The 21,399-nt window shown below is 39.0% G+C and overlaps 1 protein-coding gene across 3 annotated transcripts in view; it reads right to left on the bottom strand.

Annotated features, from left to right (window-relative positions):
* The window catches only part of TNKS (tankyrase), a 139,807-nt gene that overhangs the window by 29,881 nt on the left and 88,527 nt on the right, over positions 1 to 21,399 (bottom strand). For all 3 annotated transcript variants that reach the window (XM_061476963.1, XM_061476973.1, XM_061476984.1), the window contains 6 exons: positions 15,554 to 15,648; positions 12,665 to 12,731; positions 12,167 to 12,353; positions 10,033 to 10,154; positions 8,462 to 8,553; positions 8,294 to 8,372 (listed from right to left, as the gene is read on the bottom strand). In XM_061476963.1, the coding sequence (XP_061332947.1) occupies positions 8,294 to 8,372; positions 8,462 to 8,553; positions 10,033 to 10,154; positions 12,167 to 12,353; positions 12,665 to 12,731; positions 15,554 to 15,648 (642 nt within the window). The remainder of the gene's footprint in view (positions 1 to 8,293; positions 8,373 to 8,461; positions 8,554 to 10,032; positions 10,155 to 12,166; positions 12,354 to 12,664; positions 12,732 to 15,553; positions 15,649 to 21,399) is intronic.

The following is a 21,399-nucleotide window of genomic DNA, read 5'->3' as shown; positions in this document are numbered from 1 at the left end:
TTAACAATACTTACTACCAAGAATTAAAGCAAAAAAATGATGTCAGATCAGGAATTCTATGGGGGGGGGGGGGGGGGAGGGGGAGGAAAGAAGTTGGATATAAACAGTCCATCTCCTTATTTTTGTACTTTTACAGAAATGTTAAGTATAACTGGATATAATTCTACTTACTACAAGACTGTATAAACAGGCAAAATGGAGTATCGCTTTCAAAGAGTATGATATAATGGAAACCTATTTGTCTGTCAAGATCTAACAGAGTATCTAAATAACTGAAAGTATCTCCACGGGTTCACTATCAGAGAAAGGAAGAGAGCAAGACAGAGCTTTAAAAAGTGGAAAAAAAAACCTTGATGAAAATAACCTTTCAAGAAGGCACTTTGTACCTAGCAGCGACTCATGACAAATTTAAATGCAAATGTCCAAAAGCTTTTTTACCACATTATGAAATACAGAATACTCCCTATTCTCTGCAAACAGCTCAGAACCTGTTATCTGTTTCCAAGCCTACGGACTGCAGGCTGTGAACCGCATGCATAATCGACTGTTACTGTAAAAACCCACCTTTTAAGCTTCTCAAAACCTTTGTGGTGGAAAAGAACAATGGTTTCGCTTGTTATTTCTCACCTAAAATGCAGTCTGCAAATCCTATTACCTTTCCACAAAAAACAGTGAAAGAACGTTTTGGGCAAGACACACATTCTGTAATTAAACTTAATTTAATGAGGGGGGTAACTGTAGAAAATATCTACTACCAGATAGGGAAGGAAAAAAAGAAAATAAAGAGTAAAATGCTTGCAAGAAAACAGCATCAAGCCTCAGGAAAGAAGAAAGAACTATCCCATAAATAAAGCGGGGTGTGATTTGATATTGTCTGAAATTCTTCCATATCCCTAAACAATTCTACAGAATGATAAAGCAGGAATTTCTCAGATCACAAACCTCTCTTGCAGAAAGATGGATAGGAGAACAGATCTGCTTTCTTCTAACCATGCTCAGCTCATGCCACTCTAATGGGATTTCCCTAAAAGTATTGTTTTAAATGAAAACTTACTGCAATCATAAATATTAATTAGATGCTGAATGTCCCAAATCCATCATTTTGTTCAGATGATGATCCTCATCTCTTTCAGGACACCGGATACCTTTCACCACTGATAAGGGCATGGAGAAAAGCAGAAGTCCGGGGCTAGACAGGTTTAGTGATAGTAAAGGCAGAATGAAACGAGACTTGTGGATTCTGGAAGAAGGTGGTAACTCTCTTTCCCCAAGAAAGAGAATCATAACTAACATCTTCTGTAACTCTGAATTCCTGTGTTAAACATGCTTGTGCTGAACAAATTGTGGAAGAACAGCAGCAAGGTATTCATGCTGCACAATTTGATACTGTGTTCCCGGAAAAAATGTTAATATTCATTTGAAAAGAACACTGGCAGAGTCATCAGATCCATCATCTCACATGTCTTACGCAGGTCTCCTTTCACCCATCACCAAATAGTTATCTTTGCCAGTAATTGATTCCTGTGGCAGAATATAATGCCAGCCATTTGAAGGAATGCCTGCTTACTCCTGGGACAAAGAGCTGACAGAGGGATGCATGCACCAAATGAAACTGTTTTTTTTTCCCCTCAGGAGCAGAATCAGGCTTTGCAGGGCAATTTCATGGGGAATATGTCCACTTTGAGGCAGATCTGCTCTCATCAATCATGCAGCACTGTCTAAAACCAACCCAAGAACATACTGCACTAAGGCTGAAGGCAACAGGATTTATTTCCAAATGAAAATCAATTTGCGCATTACAAATTGAAATACAAATTAAGACTATCATAAAAATGAAATCTCGTAAGATGTAAGCCTGAGTTAACCACTGCCCAACAGAAGGTCTAAAAACATACATCCTTTCAAATTCAAAGGTCAAGTTTAAGCTCCATTTGAAAAAATGTAAAATACCCAAGGTGTACTGCCTTATTTGTGTGACTATTCCAGCTGCACTAATCAAAACAAGAGAAATATTCAACTGGTTCCCTTTATAAGCAAGGTAAAATTAGAAGGCTGCATCTCCTGAATTACTTTACAGACAAATTTTCTGCAAGGAGTTAAAAATGACAGATTTGACAGCTGTTATTCCCCAACAGACTGTCTCTGCTCTCCTCACCTTTTAGCATTAAAGCAGCCACTCCACTGCTCAAACCGTAGCATTGAAAGCAGAATGCATTTATCAGGGGAAAAGTGTTTTTCTGGAAAATCCTTTTCATTTCTTTTTCCCCATCCTGGATAGATGCAGTAGAGAAATCAAAATGGTCATGTATCATCAGACACCGAAGAGATTTTTTTCCCCTTGCACTGCTGCTGTCTTGGAGCAGCATACACAGCTACAGCAATATTCCCTTGGCTGCCAGGCACTTCTGGTAGTCCAACAGCTGGGGCCTATTCAGGAAACCTTTCTGGCAAGACTTTACAATCTTATCAGCTTTCTGTTCATATCAAATGCCCTAAATATCCCCCCCTAATCCTTGACACTACAGCAGCTCAAGATGTGACATCTTCCAAGCACTGAAGTCTTCTCTGTGAGATGGTTCTAGATGTGCGTTCTAAAAATCACATGTAAAACTTGTGCTCTGCCAGCAGCTCCAGTATCGGAGTATCCTCCTCTGCAATGCAAGTGTTTTAACTGCTCTCCTGCTGTATTTATTCTGAAGACAACTTGCAGTATGTCTTGTGTCTTTGAGCATCACCAACAATAAACAAGATAGGAATGAAGAGGCACTGGTGGCAATTTCAAGCTCTGTCAGAAGACGACAATGGAAAAACAAGAAGGTCTAGTTTCACTCTGAAAGCTCCTACATGATACAGCCATATGTTCCACAGTTGTCCCTTTGCATAAAAGCTCAAGATTAATGTCACTGAGTTTGGATGTCTAAGCAGTGAGAAAATAAACCATGCAATCGCAACAGATCACACAGTTCTTTGTGTTGTTAATCATCATAGTCCAGAACCTGCTGCATTTCTAAAGGAAATTTAATTTTTCAATGCTTATTCTTTCCTGAGAAAATCACACCTCTACCCAAAATGTTGGAAGCAAATGTATTACACAACCAAGTCATACAAACCCTGTTGTGTGCGTCTAGCTAAATGGTGACTGTTTTCAAATCCATGGTCATGAAAGGTTGGTCACACGTTACTCCAACACACAGAAATAATTGTATTATGCAAATATCTATAAAGAAAGATGCTTCTAGCAGAGCAGAATGAAGCCATTTCTGCTACCATTATGAACAGAGACACTGTTGGACATGACCTTAGAAAAGGCTCATTTTCTCTTGCAGATGAATAGTTTCAGCAGTATCCTCTGGAAACATAACACAGTTAAACAGTATTCATCATGGCATGTCTACACTTGCCTAAGATACCAGTGTATTTGCATGCTTGCAGGTCGGTCTTTCCAACAATCATTCCACTTCAGAAAAGGCCTTAATCCTTTTCTTTTGCACAGCTAGAAAGCTGTCTTTCTGAACGTTTTCAATTTCCCATGTATCTATACATTCAGACAAGGAGCCACTTACAAGAGGTATCCAACTACCTAGCAATGAAACAAAACAGGATGAAGGTGACTTTTTCCTTAGTTCACCACCTTCAAAAGATTTTCTTTTTAAACAAAGGATTTTAACCATCTTCAAAGATACAGTTGTGGCACTTGAAGATTTGTTCATGGGTCTAATATAATAGTTTATGCCTGAGGATTCTTTAAAGATGCTCTGTTTGTATTTTTCATAAGGTACTTTGAGGATATCCAACATCAAATTAGAAGCGGTGTGAAATGCTGTTTCACACTGCAGTTCAGGCAAACAGGTAAAACTGATTATGGCACTTGAAACCACAGATATTTATGATCAACATCTTGAAGAAAACTCTAGGAAGCCCCAAGGTTTCTCATCTGTGCTTTAGACGTACAGTTGACAGTCAACTTTGCAAACTCAAGTAACAAGTCAGTGTCTCCACTGACCATGGAACGAGCATTGCTTAGATGTAACATGCTGACGTGCAAGTGATGTGCACTAAGGACTTTTTCACAGTTCAAATTACAAATCTAGTCTGTGCTGTCATTGAAGGCCAGCAAAACACACCAAAATAAGCAATTCGTGAATATGGGTTAACTCTTGCCAATACAAATGTTCTTAGAAATACTGCTGCAAAATATGTCTAGATCAGCACATTATTTAAGCAGCCCTTCACTCATTATTGTCTAACATACTTCAAACAGGAAATTTACAGAGTAATAAAATATAGGATAATCAAATCCAGCTCCAAGACAACAAGCCATCTCTTATTCATCCCAAGCAAATACCCTAAAACAGTCTTTACCATGCTTCAGCCTGTTTTGCAAAACATGAAAAGTATACATACTTCCCATTATCTCACTTTTGCTGTCTGACACAAATCACAGCTTCTCCTTCTGAAAACAGCAGTTTCCTCTCTTCTGCTAAAACAATCACAAATTATTTTCCACCTAAAAAACTTCACGACTGTCTCCTAAATCCATTAGTGGATTTTGTATTTGTGGATCAGGTGGCTGCCTTTTGGCACTGTATTTCAGCAGAAGAAATTTCCACTTTCTTTGAAGCCCTAGTTACTCATCTGTCTCAAATTGTTTCCCTCTATATATAATCAGTAGTGGTTTCTAGAAGATAGATTAAAGCTGACTTATACAGCACCTTTCCTTTGACAGAAGTAATGGTTGCAAAGTAAAGAAAATATGGTAGGTGTCATCCATCCACACTTCAGTAAGCATTTGATATGGGGTCACACGGGAAATTTTAATTTATTTTATATGGAAAACTAGAGACTGGTAAAAGAACTGAATGTACTGAAAGGGGGTGAGTTGCTCAACAATTGCTTGTGGGATAATTGTATTTTAATATCTTTATAAATGATCTTGGCACAGCAGAATTGTGCAGAAGGGTTACGAATACAAAAAATTGCAAGAAAAATACCCTGACAGTCTCTGGGTACTACAAGACTACAGGAAGGGTCTGAGTACTCTTGTGTTATGTGTACCAAAAAGGCAAACATGACCCAAGAACACATCAGTCCAGCATTTACATTAGAGATATGTAAGTGCCATCATATAAGGCAGTGGAGGAATCAATTCCATTCTCATTGCCTGAGCTCCAAGATTTCATTTGCGTGCAGCCATGCAGCCAGTTCTTTATCCACTGAGTGGTCCACCTATCATAACTATTCCTCTGCTGCTAGTGAGGAGAAGGGTTATAAGGATGATCAGGAAATGCCAATGCTCCTGTATGAGGGAAGACTAAGTGTTTGGGGCTTTTAGCCTTCCAAAACAAAGGCTAAGAAGAACCAGTTTATTCACTGCAAATAACTCAGCAAAGGAAGCATCAAAATGGAAAAGAGGTATTTGAACTGCAGGACAGTGCTGTCTGAAGAACAAATGGATATTCACTGCGAGGCTGCTATTGCAGTGGGACCTGATTCACCAGCTCACAAGAACCCTCCCATAAAAATCATAACTAGACAGGATCAAAGAGTATGTCTGACTACGTCTTATGAAGTAACTAAAATTCAAGGCATTAAGTAAGTAAACAGGAAGAAAAAGCTTCCAGAAATATAACAAATGGAGAAAATAAAAAAACCTGTATCATGCTTAAGGGATTAAAGCTGTCATGTTCCAAGACCCAGAAACAAATAAATATCAATGTTAAAGAGTGTCTGATGAACTGAATGCCTACAGTCAAAGCATGAACAAGAGGTCAAATGGCAATATACAAGCAACACAAATATTTTAGAGTGATTAAATATGCCTAGTTAACTAATTAATACTCTAGAACATATACATCTGGGAATTTCAAAATGCTTCGTAAGTCTTAATGACCCATCTCTCATGAAAAGCCATGATTGCATTACCTACCGTTTTACAGCTGAGGAACTCTGGAGACTGACAAAGAGGGACCTAATCTATTGCAATACAGAAATAATGCTTAATTTTAACTATGAGTGGTCTGCTGTCATGCACTTAAGTGCTTTACTAGATCATAAATGTGAATGGCTAGCCACAGAATAACCTAGAAAGCATACATCACGATACAACGAATGAGTTCTAATGAGCATCATATACCTCTATTTGCATACTGTCAATGGAAAAAACAAACGAAACACACCACTCAATATTGGACCACAGATAACTATGGGCTTCTTATCACCATCACTCAGCCCAAGTGCCTGATGCATCATGATTTAGGAACCCCTGCTTCAGGATATAAAAGAATTACAAGCTATCATCAGAATGTGCTCCTAGAATCATAGAATAGTTTGGGTTGGAAAGGACCTTAAGATCATCTAGTTCCAACCCCCCTGCCACGGGCAAGGGACACCTCACACTAAACTATATCACCCAAGGCCTCGTCCAATCTGGTCTTGAACACTGCCAGGGATGGAGCGTTCACAACCTCCCTGGGCAACCCATTCCAGTGTCTCACCACCCTAACAGGAAAGAATTTCCTCCTTATATCCAACCTAAACTTCCCCTGTTTAAGTTTTAACCCGTTACCCCTTGTTCTGTCACTACAGTCCCTAATGAAGAGTCCCTCTCCAGCATCCCTATAGGCCCCCTGCAGATACTGGAAGGCTGCTATGAGGTCTCCACGCAGCCTTCTCTTCTCCAGGCTGAACAGCCCCAACTTCCTCAGCCTTCATACAGGAGGTGCTCCAGTCCCCTGATCATCCTCGTGGCCCTCCTCTGGACTTGTTCCAACAGTTCCATGTCCTTTTTATGCTGAGGACAACAGAACTGCACACAATACTCCAGGTGAGGTTTCACAACAGCAGAGTAAAGGGGCAGGATCACCTCCTGACACAAACAATAAAATCAGGCCATTCCAGTAAAGATGAAGTCTTTGAGCTTACTCCTAACTTAGCTACACAGAGCTAAATTTTCAAGGGAGCATTAAATTAATTACCTACAGTATAGTAGCAGGCTTCCCAGAACAGAAAGTCCTTCCATTTCAAAGCAGGTAGTACATTGCTATCAATACACTTGAAACTCCAGCACATCCAGTTCAGTGCCTATCCAAATACCATCAGTACTGAATCCCTGGGCAAAATGAAATCCATAAAGAAATGGTGTATCTATTTCTATGGCAAAATGTATTTTTTTCACTTTGAGTGCGCATGTATGCTATTAAGAGTGAATCTGGGAAAACAACAATGAATGGTTTTAATGACTATAACTGAGACCTCTGGGCCTGCTTTCCCCCTCCACTACACTGCATTCTCAAATGCAATTAACTCTGTCATGGTATTGTTGTTAAGCTATTTCATGACGCCATTAAAGTACCGCAAGTGAATCAGATACTGAAATCTGGCAATCAGCTCTCATAAAGGCTTAGAAATTATAATTCATTGTTTCAAAATAAAAAGACTTAGTATTAACTATGCATACAATTACATTGCTAGCACCTCCTAGAACATCAAGACTGACTATTAGATTGTTATTACAGTTATATTTCTTAATTTCTAGCTACCTGAATGAAAATAAAAACTCAAAGAGAGTAATGTGGAGCTCCCATGAAAGCCAAATTATGGAGATTAAGTATATTTTAACCAGTGCAAATAAAGTACCCATCAAGAAGAGTTTCTGAGAAAATTAAGTGCTAAGTATACCATTACCATGTCAAGTTTACTGTTGAAACTCAACATCATTTTGAAATATTTCCGAAAGATGCATAAACGACATTCTAAATACAGTTATATTTTCCTCTGCTGTACCACGTGTTTCTAAGCAAGCTTCACCATAGACTCACAAATTACTTTGGTCAGCACCTACCAATGGCTAAAGGGCATGGCAAAACAATCTGACAAAGAGAATGAGAAGCAAGCAAGAGGATGCCCAGCAGTAGGCTACTAAACTCAGCATCAGCAAACTTAGACATTGGATATTTTCAAGCCAACAAGATAAAGCAGCAAGAGGCACCTAGATGAAAACATTTATTAGAAACGAGTAGCAAGATTCATTACAAATGAGTAAGCTAGACTCCTAATGCCTGTATTCAGTTACTTGGAAAGAAGACCTAATTTTCAAATGGGATTCCTGAACATCTTTATACTGATACAAGATAAACACACTTCAAGGTTAACGTGAGAAGCACAAGGCACACAGAAGAAAAAGCAACAACTATCATAAAAACTAACACTGGTTAGTGTTATATAGTATTTTGGTGTATAACCAATCTAACCCTTCTTCTTGCCTTTTGCCTTAAATATGTGTAAATAAGGTTACCTTTGCTCCATGTTTATGCAGAACTTCCAAGACATCATTATGAGCTTTTTCAGCTGCAACATGTAAAGGCGTCATGAAACTAGGAAAAAAAAAGAGGGGGAGTATATTAGTTTTACGTTCCTAGTATGACAGGGTCATCTGAAAAATGAAGAACTTTTGGAAACCTACTCTTTGTTTTTCTCATTAACATTTGCTCCTTTCCTGAGCAATAGTTCTGTAACTTGCTTCCTCTTGGGATGCACAGCGGCCACAGCACAGTGCTGCAAGAAAGTAAACATAAATTATGCTTCAACTACACAGATGACAAAGAGCTTTAAGATCAATGACTTCATCTCTTAATTACTCTGCTAAACATCAGACTATAAAATTTACAGTATCCATCATATTTCTGCTGAAGCACATAACATACTGAAAACACAAGCTAGTGATCAATGCTAAGTTATTCTACCCAGAAAAAACAATTTTAATTCTAAAGCTATTTGCCACTTACAAAAACCCCTATATTAACCCACTGTCAGGACAGAACCGGCACATAATGCACACAGGAGGTAAAGACGGTGCTTGAAACAGCCTAGCTTTCTACAGAGGGACTCTGATTAGATTGTACATAACCTCATCTGATCCTGGAGGCTAAGTCTTGCCACCTGGAAATCTCAAGTACAGGAGGCAAAAACTGAGAGGTCACAGTCAAACACTTATTGAACAATGAACTGAAGACATTAATAGAGCTAAAATATCCCATTTTGCCTCGCTGTTTGCAGAATGAGCAGGTGGAGAAGAGCAACCACCACCACAGGACTACGAAGTGCTCACTACACAGCTAAAGAGATGCTACATGCCAGCAGCTGATACACTCAGGAAGAAAAAGATAACATAATTTCAAATTTCATACTATCTTCATGTTCAGCCTGTAAATCTCTCTTCTCTGTCTTGCTTTTAAGTTCAGGCTAGGATGCTGAGTTCTTCATGGAGAGAACAGAGCATATGGATGCTTGGTACTCAACACAGAATGTTCTGATCAAAATCTCAATGTCTGTAAAACTAAATATACAGTTGTATGCCTGGAGCTGAGACCTACCACTGTGAAGAAAATGTTCCATTGGAATAAAAGTATCATAACTATAATTGTTTTAATAACACAATCAGTCCCTCTTAAGTTCAACATCCACACTGCATCTGGATACCAGCTGTGTTCTTTTCCTGCACTGCTGCTTCAAATAATAAGAGCAGGATACTGCCAGGAAATTTTCAGACCTCTGTTTCCATAGCTAATATGGCATTGTGAGTACTATTTCAATCCTGTAAGACCTGTGATATACACCTGGCATCTATTTCCACAATTTTCTGTACCCTATGAAGAAAATTTGTAATCCAAGTTTACAAACACAAAACATGAAGGAAGCACTGGGCCACTGGAATAGAATTTAACTCCAGAAAAACCACAGCAACTGGTCTAAAAAACAAAGAGGACGATGGCAAAAAAAGGAAAGAGAAGTGAAACATAACAGGTGAGGAGTGGCTGGAGAGATTCTGTAATCTACCAGGAAGGAAAAAAAAAAAAAGGGATAAAAAATTATATGACGTTTTTTCTAGAATTTAATTTTTATGTATCACGTATTTGATGGCAAATCCTCAATCTCAGATGATGAATATATTTTCATAATGTAGAAATAAAACTCATCAAATAGCACTACCACCACATTTATCATAAAACAAATGGATTGATTGTGTAATCTTACCAGTGCAGTCTCATGCGACTGCGGCTGCTTAAAATTAATGATCTCCAAAGCAAGTGTCTTTTTCACTTTGGCTAGGTCTGCCTCTCTGGCTGCTTGCAATAAAGAGTGTCCTTTGAATTCATCTGTTAGAGGAAAAAGATGCATTTCATATTCAGCAACATGGCACATTTATAAATGTTATTGAAGAAAGGTAGCTATGCTCAATTAAGAGGAAATAAAGAGTATTTCTGTACATCTTCAGATAATAGATGACCTGGGACACAGAAAATGGTATAATGAAACCAAAGGGTCATACTAAAGGAGAGGGGAAGTGACTCCTTGAGTAAAATCCTTGTAGCTTTTCTGCCTTTTATCCTCCACCTCCTTGATTTTAAATGCATGGGACCTCTAAATTAACTATGTGTTCAAGTGAGCACAGTGCTACTGCATGCTCTTTAGAGAAAAGCATTAGCTGCTTTTCAAAAACCTCATTGTATTCACAATGACAAATAATTCAAGGTAAAGCCTGAATAAATATATTTATAGAATTATATGTATAAATTTATATAAATACATATAATTTGAATATAAAATATTAAAACTCTTAAAGAAAGCTAACCAGCTAAGCATTTGAAACCAGTCTACTATAAAGATGAAACAGATTTTGATAGCAGCTCTATCTTTCCAAGTACAGAGAGGTAATTTTGTTATTTTCAGTGTCACATCTTGTTCAGTTCAGCAACTCCTTCATTTTAGTTTCAAATCATTTTGAGTTTGAAAAATTTCCCTTAAAATGTACAAATGAAAGCTGGGTTAGCAAGAATGATGTCTGAACATGAGAACAAGAAAGAAAATAAGCTCAATCTCAGTAGAAATATCAGTTTTTTTCTTTCATAAGCAAACTTGTAATACTAAGCTCCTTAAGAGGGGCTTTCTTCTCCCCCCCTTTACTTTAACATCTGGTGCATTTGTGGATTTAGGAATAAGAATAAATATAACAACATTCTAGTTTTCATTTCAAACAGAATTAGTATTTCTTTCTAAACAAAGCATTACTCAAAGCACAAGTACAAATAAAACCTGAAATAACAAATAAATGTGATATTATTCCTAAAGTATAAAACCAAACACTAATCATGTTATTTTGGGTATGCAATTACAGGATGTCCCATCAAGCTACTGCCAAATTTGGCATAACGCTCACAATTGTGTATACATTTCAGTGGATATTAATGGATATGCATCTTTCCCCACTCCTCTCGAGGAACTATAAATACAGAAATAAAACAAAATTTAAATAGATTTTAGTTGCTTGCTTGCTAATTTAAACAAATGGTAATTTGACCAGCCTCAAAGCCAGAAGCATCTCCCAATTTAGCCCAGAGAGTAGAGGAGTAGCTAGAAGACACTAATGCCCTCCTCTTTTCTCCTAGAGCCAAGCTTTCTGTTGCAAATGATCTCACTACCTTCACACGCGAAGAATAGTGACAGACGACAACCTGACCAGCTGTGACTTTGAGTACTACAGGATCATATTCTTAGTGTGTCAGGTGGCTTCTGCGGGACAGGGAAGTTGACAGACAAAACCAAAGGCTTACTTATAATTGAGTTCAGAATTTACTTCTCAAGGAGTTTTCTGTGCCTTCGTAATGCTTTGTTTCCATACTTGTATCATTTAATTATCTCTTTACAGTTTATCACAATGAACACACGAATCCCCAGTAGAGGCAAAGGCAGACAAACTCAAATTAGAGCTGAAACACTCTTTGGTAAACAGCATACGGATTTCAAAGACTACAAAAGAAGGTCCTGGAATTTCCATCTCCAAGCCTGCACACCGAAGCTACCTACGTTCTGGAAGTTACTCTTTAAGTGGGATACAGAGGCTCTTCTGTATCTTAACTGGACTCGAAGCATAAAAACCACCCTATGATTAAGCGCTGCCTTAAAAATTTTAAACCTAAGAAAACCAGGCAATACCACAAACAGTGTATTACAGGTACCTGCATACCTGTATTACAGGTATCTGCATACTTCAAAGTGCTGCAGTTACTCTGCTCCTTTGCATCTACTTGTGAAGTACAAGGAAGCTGGCTTGAACAAAAAGCACCCCTTTACACCCACTGACAACAGTTTCCACCTTGAAACCACTTACAGGTCAGTCTCTCTCTTAGCTCAGGTGTTGGAGCCATATCGACCGCACTCTTGCCATGGCAGTTGACTAACGTGGGATCCGCACCGTGACTCAGCAGGAGGGAGCAAACCTCTACGCGGTTCTTGGAAGCTGCTTCGTGCAAGGGCGTAAACTGCCAGAGGTCCATAGCATTCACACAGGCACCATGCTAGCACAGCAAAGAAAGCCTTGTATTAGTAAGAAACCATCATCAATAACTAAAAGCTTATAAATTGTCATTTCATTATAAAAATCAGTTCTGCTCTTAGGTATATGAACACATAAACAAAAGTTCACTATAAAAATACTGGTATGAGCAAGTTTTTAGTAGAACAGATTTTTCCACAGAAAAATTCAAATAAATGAAGCTCTACTACCTACCCAAAGAAATCAGGTAGGGCAAAAAAGCCCCCACTGATACTGTACCACAGAAAGACCTACAGTTGCAGCCTTCTGAAATGACATACACGATCTGCTTACCTTAAGCAGCAGCTCTGTAACCTCATAGTGTCCATATGAACATGCATTATGAAGAGGCACAAGACCACTGTATGGAAGAAGACAAATGACAGAACTTATTTAAGTGGCATTTTTACAGAAGGGGGAACAATCTTCTCTCTACTGAGAGATGAAGAGAAATCAAATTAAATCCAAAATATTTAAGCATTCAAGTATTTAAAAATTAAGGTTCACAAACAAATGGAAAAATCTACCCTTCCCAAATAGCACGTTACTTGAGAGTAGCATTAAAATTCTTTTTGTCCTATGAGGCCACAGATGTTTAATCTACCACTAAGATTAGAATTAATTGGCTCTGAAATGATCTTTCTTGAAGCTATTAACGGGAGGGAGAGTTCCATTCCACATTCAATTTGCTCAAGAGAAGTCATTGTTCTGTTTCTGCCTAAACATGAACTCCTGAGTATTTTAAATGCTATGTGAAAGGCAAAACTCCCCCAGATAACACTAATGTAACTCCCGCATATATTATGAAGATGTAAAATATCCATAGAAAATATCCACATCCAGCAAGAATAAAATTGCTGCTCTAGACTGTAGAATGACCTGATTTTACTCCATGTTTTACAGCACAACCTCTTCAACTGTGCAAGATACCTCTCAGAGAGTCCCTGTAATTTTTGGACAGCTATATTACTGGAGACCATACTTAAAAAGACACTAGTAAAGTAAATAATAGGAATTCAGTCATAAGCGCAAGCCATAATAAAAAAGCCAGATATTGGAAAGGAGATGCAACGAGGATAATTATTAGAGAGGACAAAATGAGTTTCATTCAAGCTGAGCAAGACAGGCTAGTTATGGCTCAACAAATCCGGATGCATAATATACTGAAAACAATAATTATGAAAAATACAAGGTATGATCCCCAGAATTGCAAAATCAACTCAAAGAGCATTAGCGCATCAAGTACTAGACAGCAGGGTAAACTTAATTTTAAGACAAATGCTCTCAGAAGCAACACTTATTACAGGAGAGGAAAATTTGTCAAACTGTTATTTTCCATCATTTCTTTTCTTAATTACAACTTTTGAGTGTATGTGTGTGAGAGAGAGAGCATCCAGCCCACAGAGCACTCAAGAAACCTGCCCTCTTCCAAAATGATCGTCATCTAAGAGGACTGAGGCCTTCAAGGTCTCATCAGCAAAGACAGTCAGTGCAGCGATCCACTTGGCTGCTTCTGCAGCATACCCTCCCCTTTCCAGCACATTGTGACTTTGTGCACAATAGCAGTAAGGCAACGAAAGGAACAGTGGTAAAAGAGCTGCTTCCTTGGCTGTGGTCCTCTCTTTGTGAGTAACTAGAAGTGACAACCATTTTGAAGAGGTGGCACAGCTCCTTCAGACTCTTTCTGAAGTGACCCTATTGAACAGACTCTAACAGGTCTATAAAATCAATGTAATCCAATTTAGTCCCATAAACAATAAATGACATATATTTATAGCCTATTCACTTATAAATTATATATAAATAAGAAACAGCAAGGACGAACAAAGCACACACTGATTGTAAATGTGTGATGTTGCTAAAAAAAGAGGGAGCTCGCTGGGATGTCAGGCATTTCCAAGTATGTTTGGGTTGGCTTTAGGTTTAATAGAAAGTACGTGTATAATTTTTCACTTTTTTCTTTCCCCTCCGTACCCCCTGCTCAAGTTTAACTTAACCACCTTTTATACTTTTCATACTTTCCAGATAGAGCATTCAAATCTCATTAAAGCATCCACATGGGAATTTTCTACTAAGTGATGTTGAAATTTCAGAGAAGTCTGAAATGCCCAAAACTTGCTTAACAGTGCTGGATCTACCTGAGCAGGTATTACATGCAGCTTTCCTATGGGGGGTTTTGAGGGTTTTTTTTTGACTTCCATAATGTGTCATCATGCAATTCACAACAATTCTGATCAAAAAAGCCATTAGGGGTGAATGTATAGGCAAAAGTGCTATAATCAGTCAATATTCAAGAGTTTAAGTACTCTTGGGAGCGGCTTTGGAAAGAAAAGAGGAAAAAAACAAAAAGCGAAGATCTCAATTTAACATCTCTTTCAACATTTAACAGCAGAAAATGAAGATATAGGAAGTACATTAAGTTTTCTGATAGAGACAGAACACGCACTCATTAACATCTTACCTCTATGGACTCTGAATACAAAATGCGTACCCTTAACCAGAGTCCCAGTTTCTACACTGTTAGGACTAAGCCTTCCTATGAGAGCACCGTAAGAATCATAACCTTACAGTTCAGAAACTTACGGCTCAGAACAACATTATCGTTCCAGATTTCTGACTGCTGTACACTTACGGTTGGTGTCTTACATAACTAACATCCATACTGCAAAAATAGAATAGTTTTGCTTCTTCTGTATTTTGATTTGTGCAGGCAACATCAATCAAAATAGGTCTCCAAAGAGCACTAGCTGTGAGCAATAAGAGTTATTGACATTACTTGGAATTACATCTATGTATATATGTGACAGGATAATGAAACTATAGACAAATTTTTCAATGCACATTTTTTCCCCCTAAGCAGATGCATCTTCTCCCCATTGCCTTTCCTAAAATAATAAGATTAGTGCATGATTTCACAGGGTAGTCTGTGCATCTAAAAAAAGAGTAAGGTCTGGAAGAAAATTTAAAGGTGTAATAGGAGACTTGAGTGCAATCACAGCTAATCTGTTATTTGGGCTCTAACACAAGTTTATGACAAACCACGCTCAGACTTTGGAAGCAAATGTCAAATTCTCAGCCAGCTATTAGAGATTACGGTGCAATGTGAAATAGAAATAATTTTTCATCTTGATTAATACAAGACCACTTCTGCAAACAGATAATAACTCATTCCATTTTACATACCCTTTGTCCTTCGCGTGCACATCTGCACCATGCTGAAGCAGAAGTTGGACTATTCGAACTCTGTTGTAGCCTGCTGCTAGATGTAAAGGAGTAGACTGCAAAGTAAAAGAAAACAAGATGAAGAATGGGGGCCATTCCTGCACTTCCTGCCATCTAAGTACTCTCTTACACACTGGATCAAGTTATGCTTTCTTTCTGTGATTAGCTAAATTAACAGACACACAGCATATGTACGCCTTTCCTGTTGTCAAACCAAACGTTCCTTAAGGTGGGGAGGAATCCAGGTATCACCCAAGGCAATAACAAGCTAATCATTTCAAGATCATTTAAATAATGGACCAACTGTGTTTTGTTTGCTTTGTTTTCCCCTTTTAAATGCTACAGTTTGATTAATTTTTACAATGCCAGTTATTTTGGTTTGGGTTTTCTGTGTTTAACTCACGACCAAATTTATAACCTGCATACTCACTTGTTGTAACAAGCGCACAAGAGGCAGGCTGCCGAACAAGAAATAACGTTTATCCCATAGCAGGAATGCACCAAACAAGTAGCCATATGTGTTCTGTACTGTGCTGTGGTAAGACACACGGAGCAAACTGGATGCAGTTTGCAGGTTCCTGCAAAATCCATGACTTCAGCAGTAACACATCTTGCTGCATAATAATAACACCACCATCACCTTTCTCCACACTTAATTTGTCAGAATTTTAACTGACAGCTTTTGAAACTGACAACGGTAATTTCCCTTGACGTTTATTTTAAAAGCTTTTTATTATGAAACAGATTTTGTGTGCTGTCTCAGCCTGAAGGAACTGATTTCCTACACAAATGGGTGATGCCATTTCCTGCTTCCCAAGGCTGAGAATCAGAGGATTTTAAAGGGATCTTTGCTGCAATTTAATTTGTGGCACACAACCAAACTACACAATTTTATTACAGCAAAACCCCATATGCAAACCAGCTTGAGCACATGGGAGGACTTGCATATCTCACAGTATTAAGCCAAGTACAGATTTGCTGTTACCATTAGAACACCATTATACAGTATTACAGGTGAGATCACATTTCACTATTATCAAGATTTAAAAAGCTAAAATCAACACAAATGGTCTCATCTGTGGTAAACAGCAGAAGGTGCTATATATCCATAAACAACATGGATTTCCCAGAATTTAATACTTGTTTAGTATGACCATAACTTGCCCCTCTACTTTGCTCTTGTGAGACCTCACCTGCAGTATTGTGTGCAGTTCTGCTGTCCTCAACATAAAAAGGACATGGAACTGTTGGAACAAGTCCAGAGAAGGGCCACGAGGATGATCAGGGGACTGGAGCACCTCCCGTATGAAGACAGGGTGAGAAAGTTAGGGCTGTTCAGCCTGGAGAAGAGAAGGCTGTGTGGAGACCTCATAACAGCCTTCCAGTATCTGAAGGGGGCCTATAGGGATGCTGGGGAGGGACTGCTCATTAGGGACTATAGTGATAGGACAAGAGGTAACGGGTTAAAACTTAAAACAGGGGAAGCTTAGATGGATCTAAGGTTAGGGTGGTGAGGCACTGGAATGGGTTGCCCAGGGAAGCTGTGAATGCTCCATCCCTGGCAGTGTTCAAGGCCAGGTTGGACAGAGCCTTGGGTGACATGGTTTAGTGCGAGGTGTCCCTGCCCATGGCAGGGGGGGTTGGAACTAGATGATCTTAAGGTCCTTCCCAACCCTAACTGTTCCATGATTCTACTCTGTACTATTGCTACTTTGCTCCAGTAAAGGATAACTACTTTGGCACCTACCAAGTGGCCTGTGTACCATGGTGAGAACATAGCTTGTACTGTCAGAATGACAGCAGAGGGCATCTCTAAGAAAAACAGCCAGGTAACTCAAGTTCATCTAGGGAGGCAGCTGTGCAAGTTTCCACAGCAAAATACTTCAGTACTTTATTCAGACAGTTGCCTTGGTTTGGTTACTAAATCCAGTTTTATCAACCTGAAAAGACTTTGAATCAGATTGCAGAAAAGTCAGTCTATTGAAAGGTCTGAACGCCAGAACTGGAGCAAAACCTAAACGTTTGAACCACTGCAGGATCCTTTAACCTCACTACAATTAAACTACATCCATTCTTGTCTGCATGCTACTTCTAAAACAACAATGGCAGACTTCCAACATGCTGCATTCATATTAAGCTTTATTAGTAGGGATGTTCTCAATAAAGATACATCAACCCTGGAGTCTTGTTCACCACTTAAAACTATTATGAATCAAGCTGGGACTGTGCATTTTGTACTTCTAAGGTTCTCAGATCTGCATCTGCCAAATAGCTTAATTAGAGAAGAAACCCACATCCTTTCAAGCTTATAGTTGCAAGAAAAATTACGTTAAGTGAATCTTTAGACAACTTATACCTTTACCTTTCAGAAAGGTGAGCTACTGCCTTCTCCCAGAGCAACAGACACCACAGCCCCATGAATGAACACAGAATACCATGTCTTCCCAAAACACCAGGACTTAGTTATTTAGCTGCAGCCAGGCACCTTGTGTTTGCCGTGCTTGCCTTCTGATCCACAGCACCTCCAGTGAAGCTGTGTGCCATGCTGCAGCTGCCCCTCCAAGGAGGAGATAACTGATGCTCCCTGCACCCACCCCCGGAGATGCGCCCGAGATCTCCACCAGTCTGCATGCTACGACTCTGCAACTGAAAGCTGTCTAACCTGGAGGACCATGCAATGCTGGAGACACAGGCAGGTAGAGGGACAGCGAGACCACTTGACTGAGGGGCAAGGGCAACTGAACACACACATGGGGCGTGGAGAAGCTGCGCTCCTGGAGGGATGCTCCTCCTGTATCCATGCCTGGTATATCAGAACCTGCCAGCTGCTATTCAGTTTGGCTAAAAGGCTCTTATAAACACTGTGCTTACATATGCTTCGGGGAGGAGGAAGTGGGAAGACCTAACCTCAACAATTTAAGGACTTACTTCCATTTCTTGACAGAAAAAGCATTCATTAATGTCACAGATTTCATAGCTGAAAATACTGATCTGCTGTTACAAGCTCGTATGCTGATTACACAAACTAAGTACCTAAAAGATAATGTGGTGCTACACAAACTACTCATTATCTAGGATTATTAGCCCTTAAAAAAAATTAAGAAGAAATAAAAATCAAGTGAATGGTGGCAGTAAAGAGACTTGTGTTTAAAATTAACATGTTGTCTATACTGCAGCAGTAAAGTAGAAACTAGCTATCACAAACAGCAGTATTGTATACTGCATATGCAAGATATATCAATCACTTAATATTAAGAAACCAGATTTAATTGAGCTATCAATTAACCCCTCCTCCCATGTGTTGCAATACCTGGCAAGAGACTTATTAACAAGAATCCCTAGAGGGCACTTTCAAAGACTCACATTCACAGATATCAAGCCAATCACACTGTCTTACTTGCTAGGGTAATTAAAAAGAGTACAACTCCACTTTTATTAAGTAAAGTAGACCCTCATGTGAAATGCTCACATTATTTTAAAGTTTTATGGCAGCTGTAATTGAGTCAAAGCAGGTCCTGTGCATTTCTAGGAAGATCACTGTACACAAGATGGCAATCGCTGTCAACCTGTACACCTACAATTCATACCAAAGCAGGTATTTTTGCCTGCAGCCTTTTTGAAAATGTGTTGCCTGGGAATACGAGATGCATTTTTATTATTAAAAAATGTACACAGAGCAGTCTGTTACTATTTTCATTGAGCCTTAGGTATTTTCACACTGCTCTGTAACCAACAGATGATTTGATGATCTCTGTTCAGGGCCAGCTGTCTTGGACCTGCTGTCCCCTGTTCACCTGCATCAAACAAAAGGGGCCCTGAGGAATCACCAGAGCTGCAGGCTGCTGAGCTGCTTTTACTCAAACCAGAAAATTGGTTTCAGCAAATCGTCCACAGGCAATATGGGAGTGCTAGCTCCATGCGCCATCCACCTCCCCTCCTGTCTCGCTCAGAGACTTCAGCAGCTCTTACAGTAATGCTGCCACAGCCTCAGAAAAAAGCTGCATTTCCAGTTTCAAATTATGAATCTTTATACTGAGGGATCTTATGTACAGTTCTAATATGAAGCATTATCTGAGAGATCAGTAACAGCTGCAGGAATGGTTTTAAAAAACTAATACTCACTGTTGTTGATTTCTGCTACCAAAATCTCTATATAATGCTACCTGATAACAATCTAAATCAATGCGTTTCCCTAGTTCTCAAGTTGCCACCCTAAAGGCTATTAAAATCAACAATCTTATCACATACATGATGTCCCATCATACAACTAATTTACAATACTCTACAGTATTTTAGAATTATCATAACTTAATTCCATCTTCTAGAAGAAGGGCATTCATGCAATAAAGAGGCAACACCCTGGTTTTGAGAGCCAGCTCTGGCCTTGACATGGCTACTCTCCTGCTCAGAAAGTCCCCACATGGATACACACCAGCAAAGGTGGTACTTACATAAACAAACACGTCTTGGCAGCAGATGTGTAAGGACACTTGTATGTTTACTGTTAAGTCCTACAGAACACCCTGCTGACAAAGAAAGCCAAAAAGAAAAGGGGGGGGGGAACAGGGATTTAAAAATGTTTCATGTAGGCTTTAATGTATGTGACTTTGTTACCTCGTCTATAGTTATCTTCAGGTTTGGTAAACTTGGAAATTGCAGGTATGCAGCAAATTTCCACCTAACTTTTGTCATACAAAACCTTTACTCTAATCAAGACCATACTGCCTGTAGGGAGCAGTAGCAATAAAAATACTACATGAAACTTCTGTAGTTTGTCTTAAAGCTCCCTTCAAAACAGTGTTGCACCTCCTCCAAATTATGGGATGAGCAGAGAGGTTTCTAATCACAGAAGAGACCTTGCTTCACAGTTTTGCATAGAACTGTTTGGTCTGAAGGAAGTCCTGACTCCTGGCAAAAGAACTATTTGAGTCTGGCATACTAAGGAAAAACCTCTGAGCAGGAAAACAAACCTCTCTTCATTTGGTTAGAATTTGATAGAATCTTTCTGTACAATCGCAACAGTCTGTCTGCGTGATGCTGCTCTCTGACAGAATTCTCTAAAATGAGTTGCATCAATCACGAGTGTACATTGGGAAGATACTCTGGATGTGAGTGGAATACCTCCTGTTGCCACTTCATCATTCTGATTAATGGGGTAAGAAAACAAGCTGCAACAACATCACAATCTTAAAGAGACATTCCTGACCTTTTCCACTGTGGAAATGACCAAGCTTTTTCTTTGCTGCTCAGATACCAACCTGCATTCTAATTTTAAGCATTGCGCCCATCTTACACCTCAGTTTTAGACTCAGTTGTAAGCTTTCTTGGGAACACATCTCACTGACATTTGTTTGTATGGGCATATCATCATATACAAAAAAAAATTCCCTCTAGAAACACATATTTCAGGTAACTGAAAATTACTTTATATTCATGCTACAATGCTCTTGCACACTAAGTACTACAGAAATAAAGGTCGCTAACCTCAGCTAGACAATGATGCTTTATAATGAGCAGGATAGGGGCTGTGCTTCTGTATGTCAACCACATGGCTTGTCAACTTCAGTCATCCAAATTGGGTAACTTCCTTGGTCATTTTACAGCAGTACTGAATTATTTCATTTCATGGTCAACAATAGCGCTTTAGGGATAAACTTATAGATGCTGCTACAGGAAAACAAGTTATGTCAGACTGCTGATGGTAGATGAGCTGGCTGCAGCAAATTCAACTCCAGAGATAAAGAAGATGAAAAGAGATCATCTAGGGATGAAGGGCTTCATCTCTGTGAAAGAAAACTACTTTTCTC

Source organism: Pezoporus flaviventris, unplaced genomic scaffold, assembly GCF_033815535.1.
Source record: "Pezoporus flaviventris isolate CSIRO_AGI_PZ_B2104156 unplaced genomic scaffold, CSIRO_AGI_Pfla_v1 ptg000002l, whole genome shotgun sequence".
NCBI classification, from domain to species: Eukaryota; Metazoa; Chordata; class Aves; order Psittaciformes; family Psittacidae; genus Pezoporus; species Pezoporus flaviventris.
The sequence above is the reverse complement of the archived record's forward strand: the minus strand, read 5'-3'. Positions and strand labels throughout refer to the sequence as shown.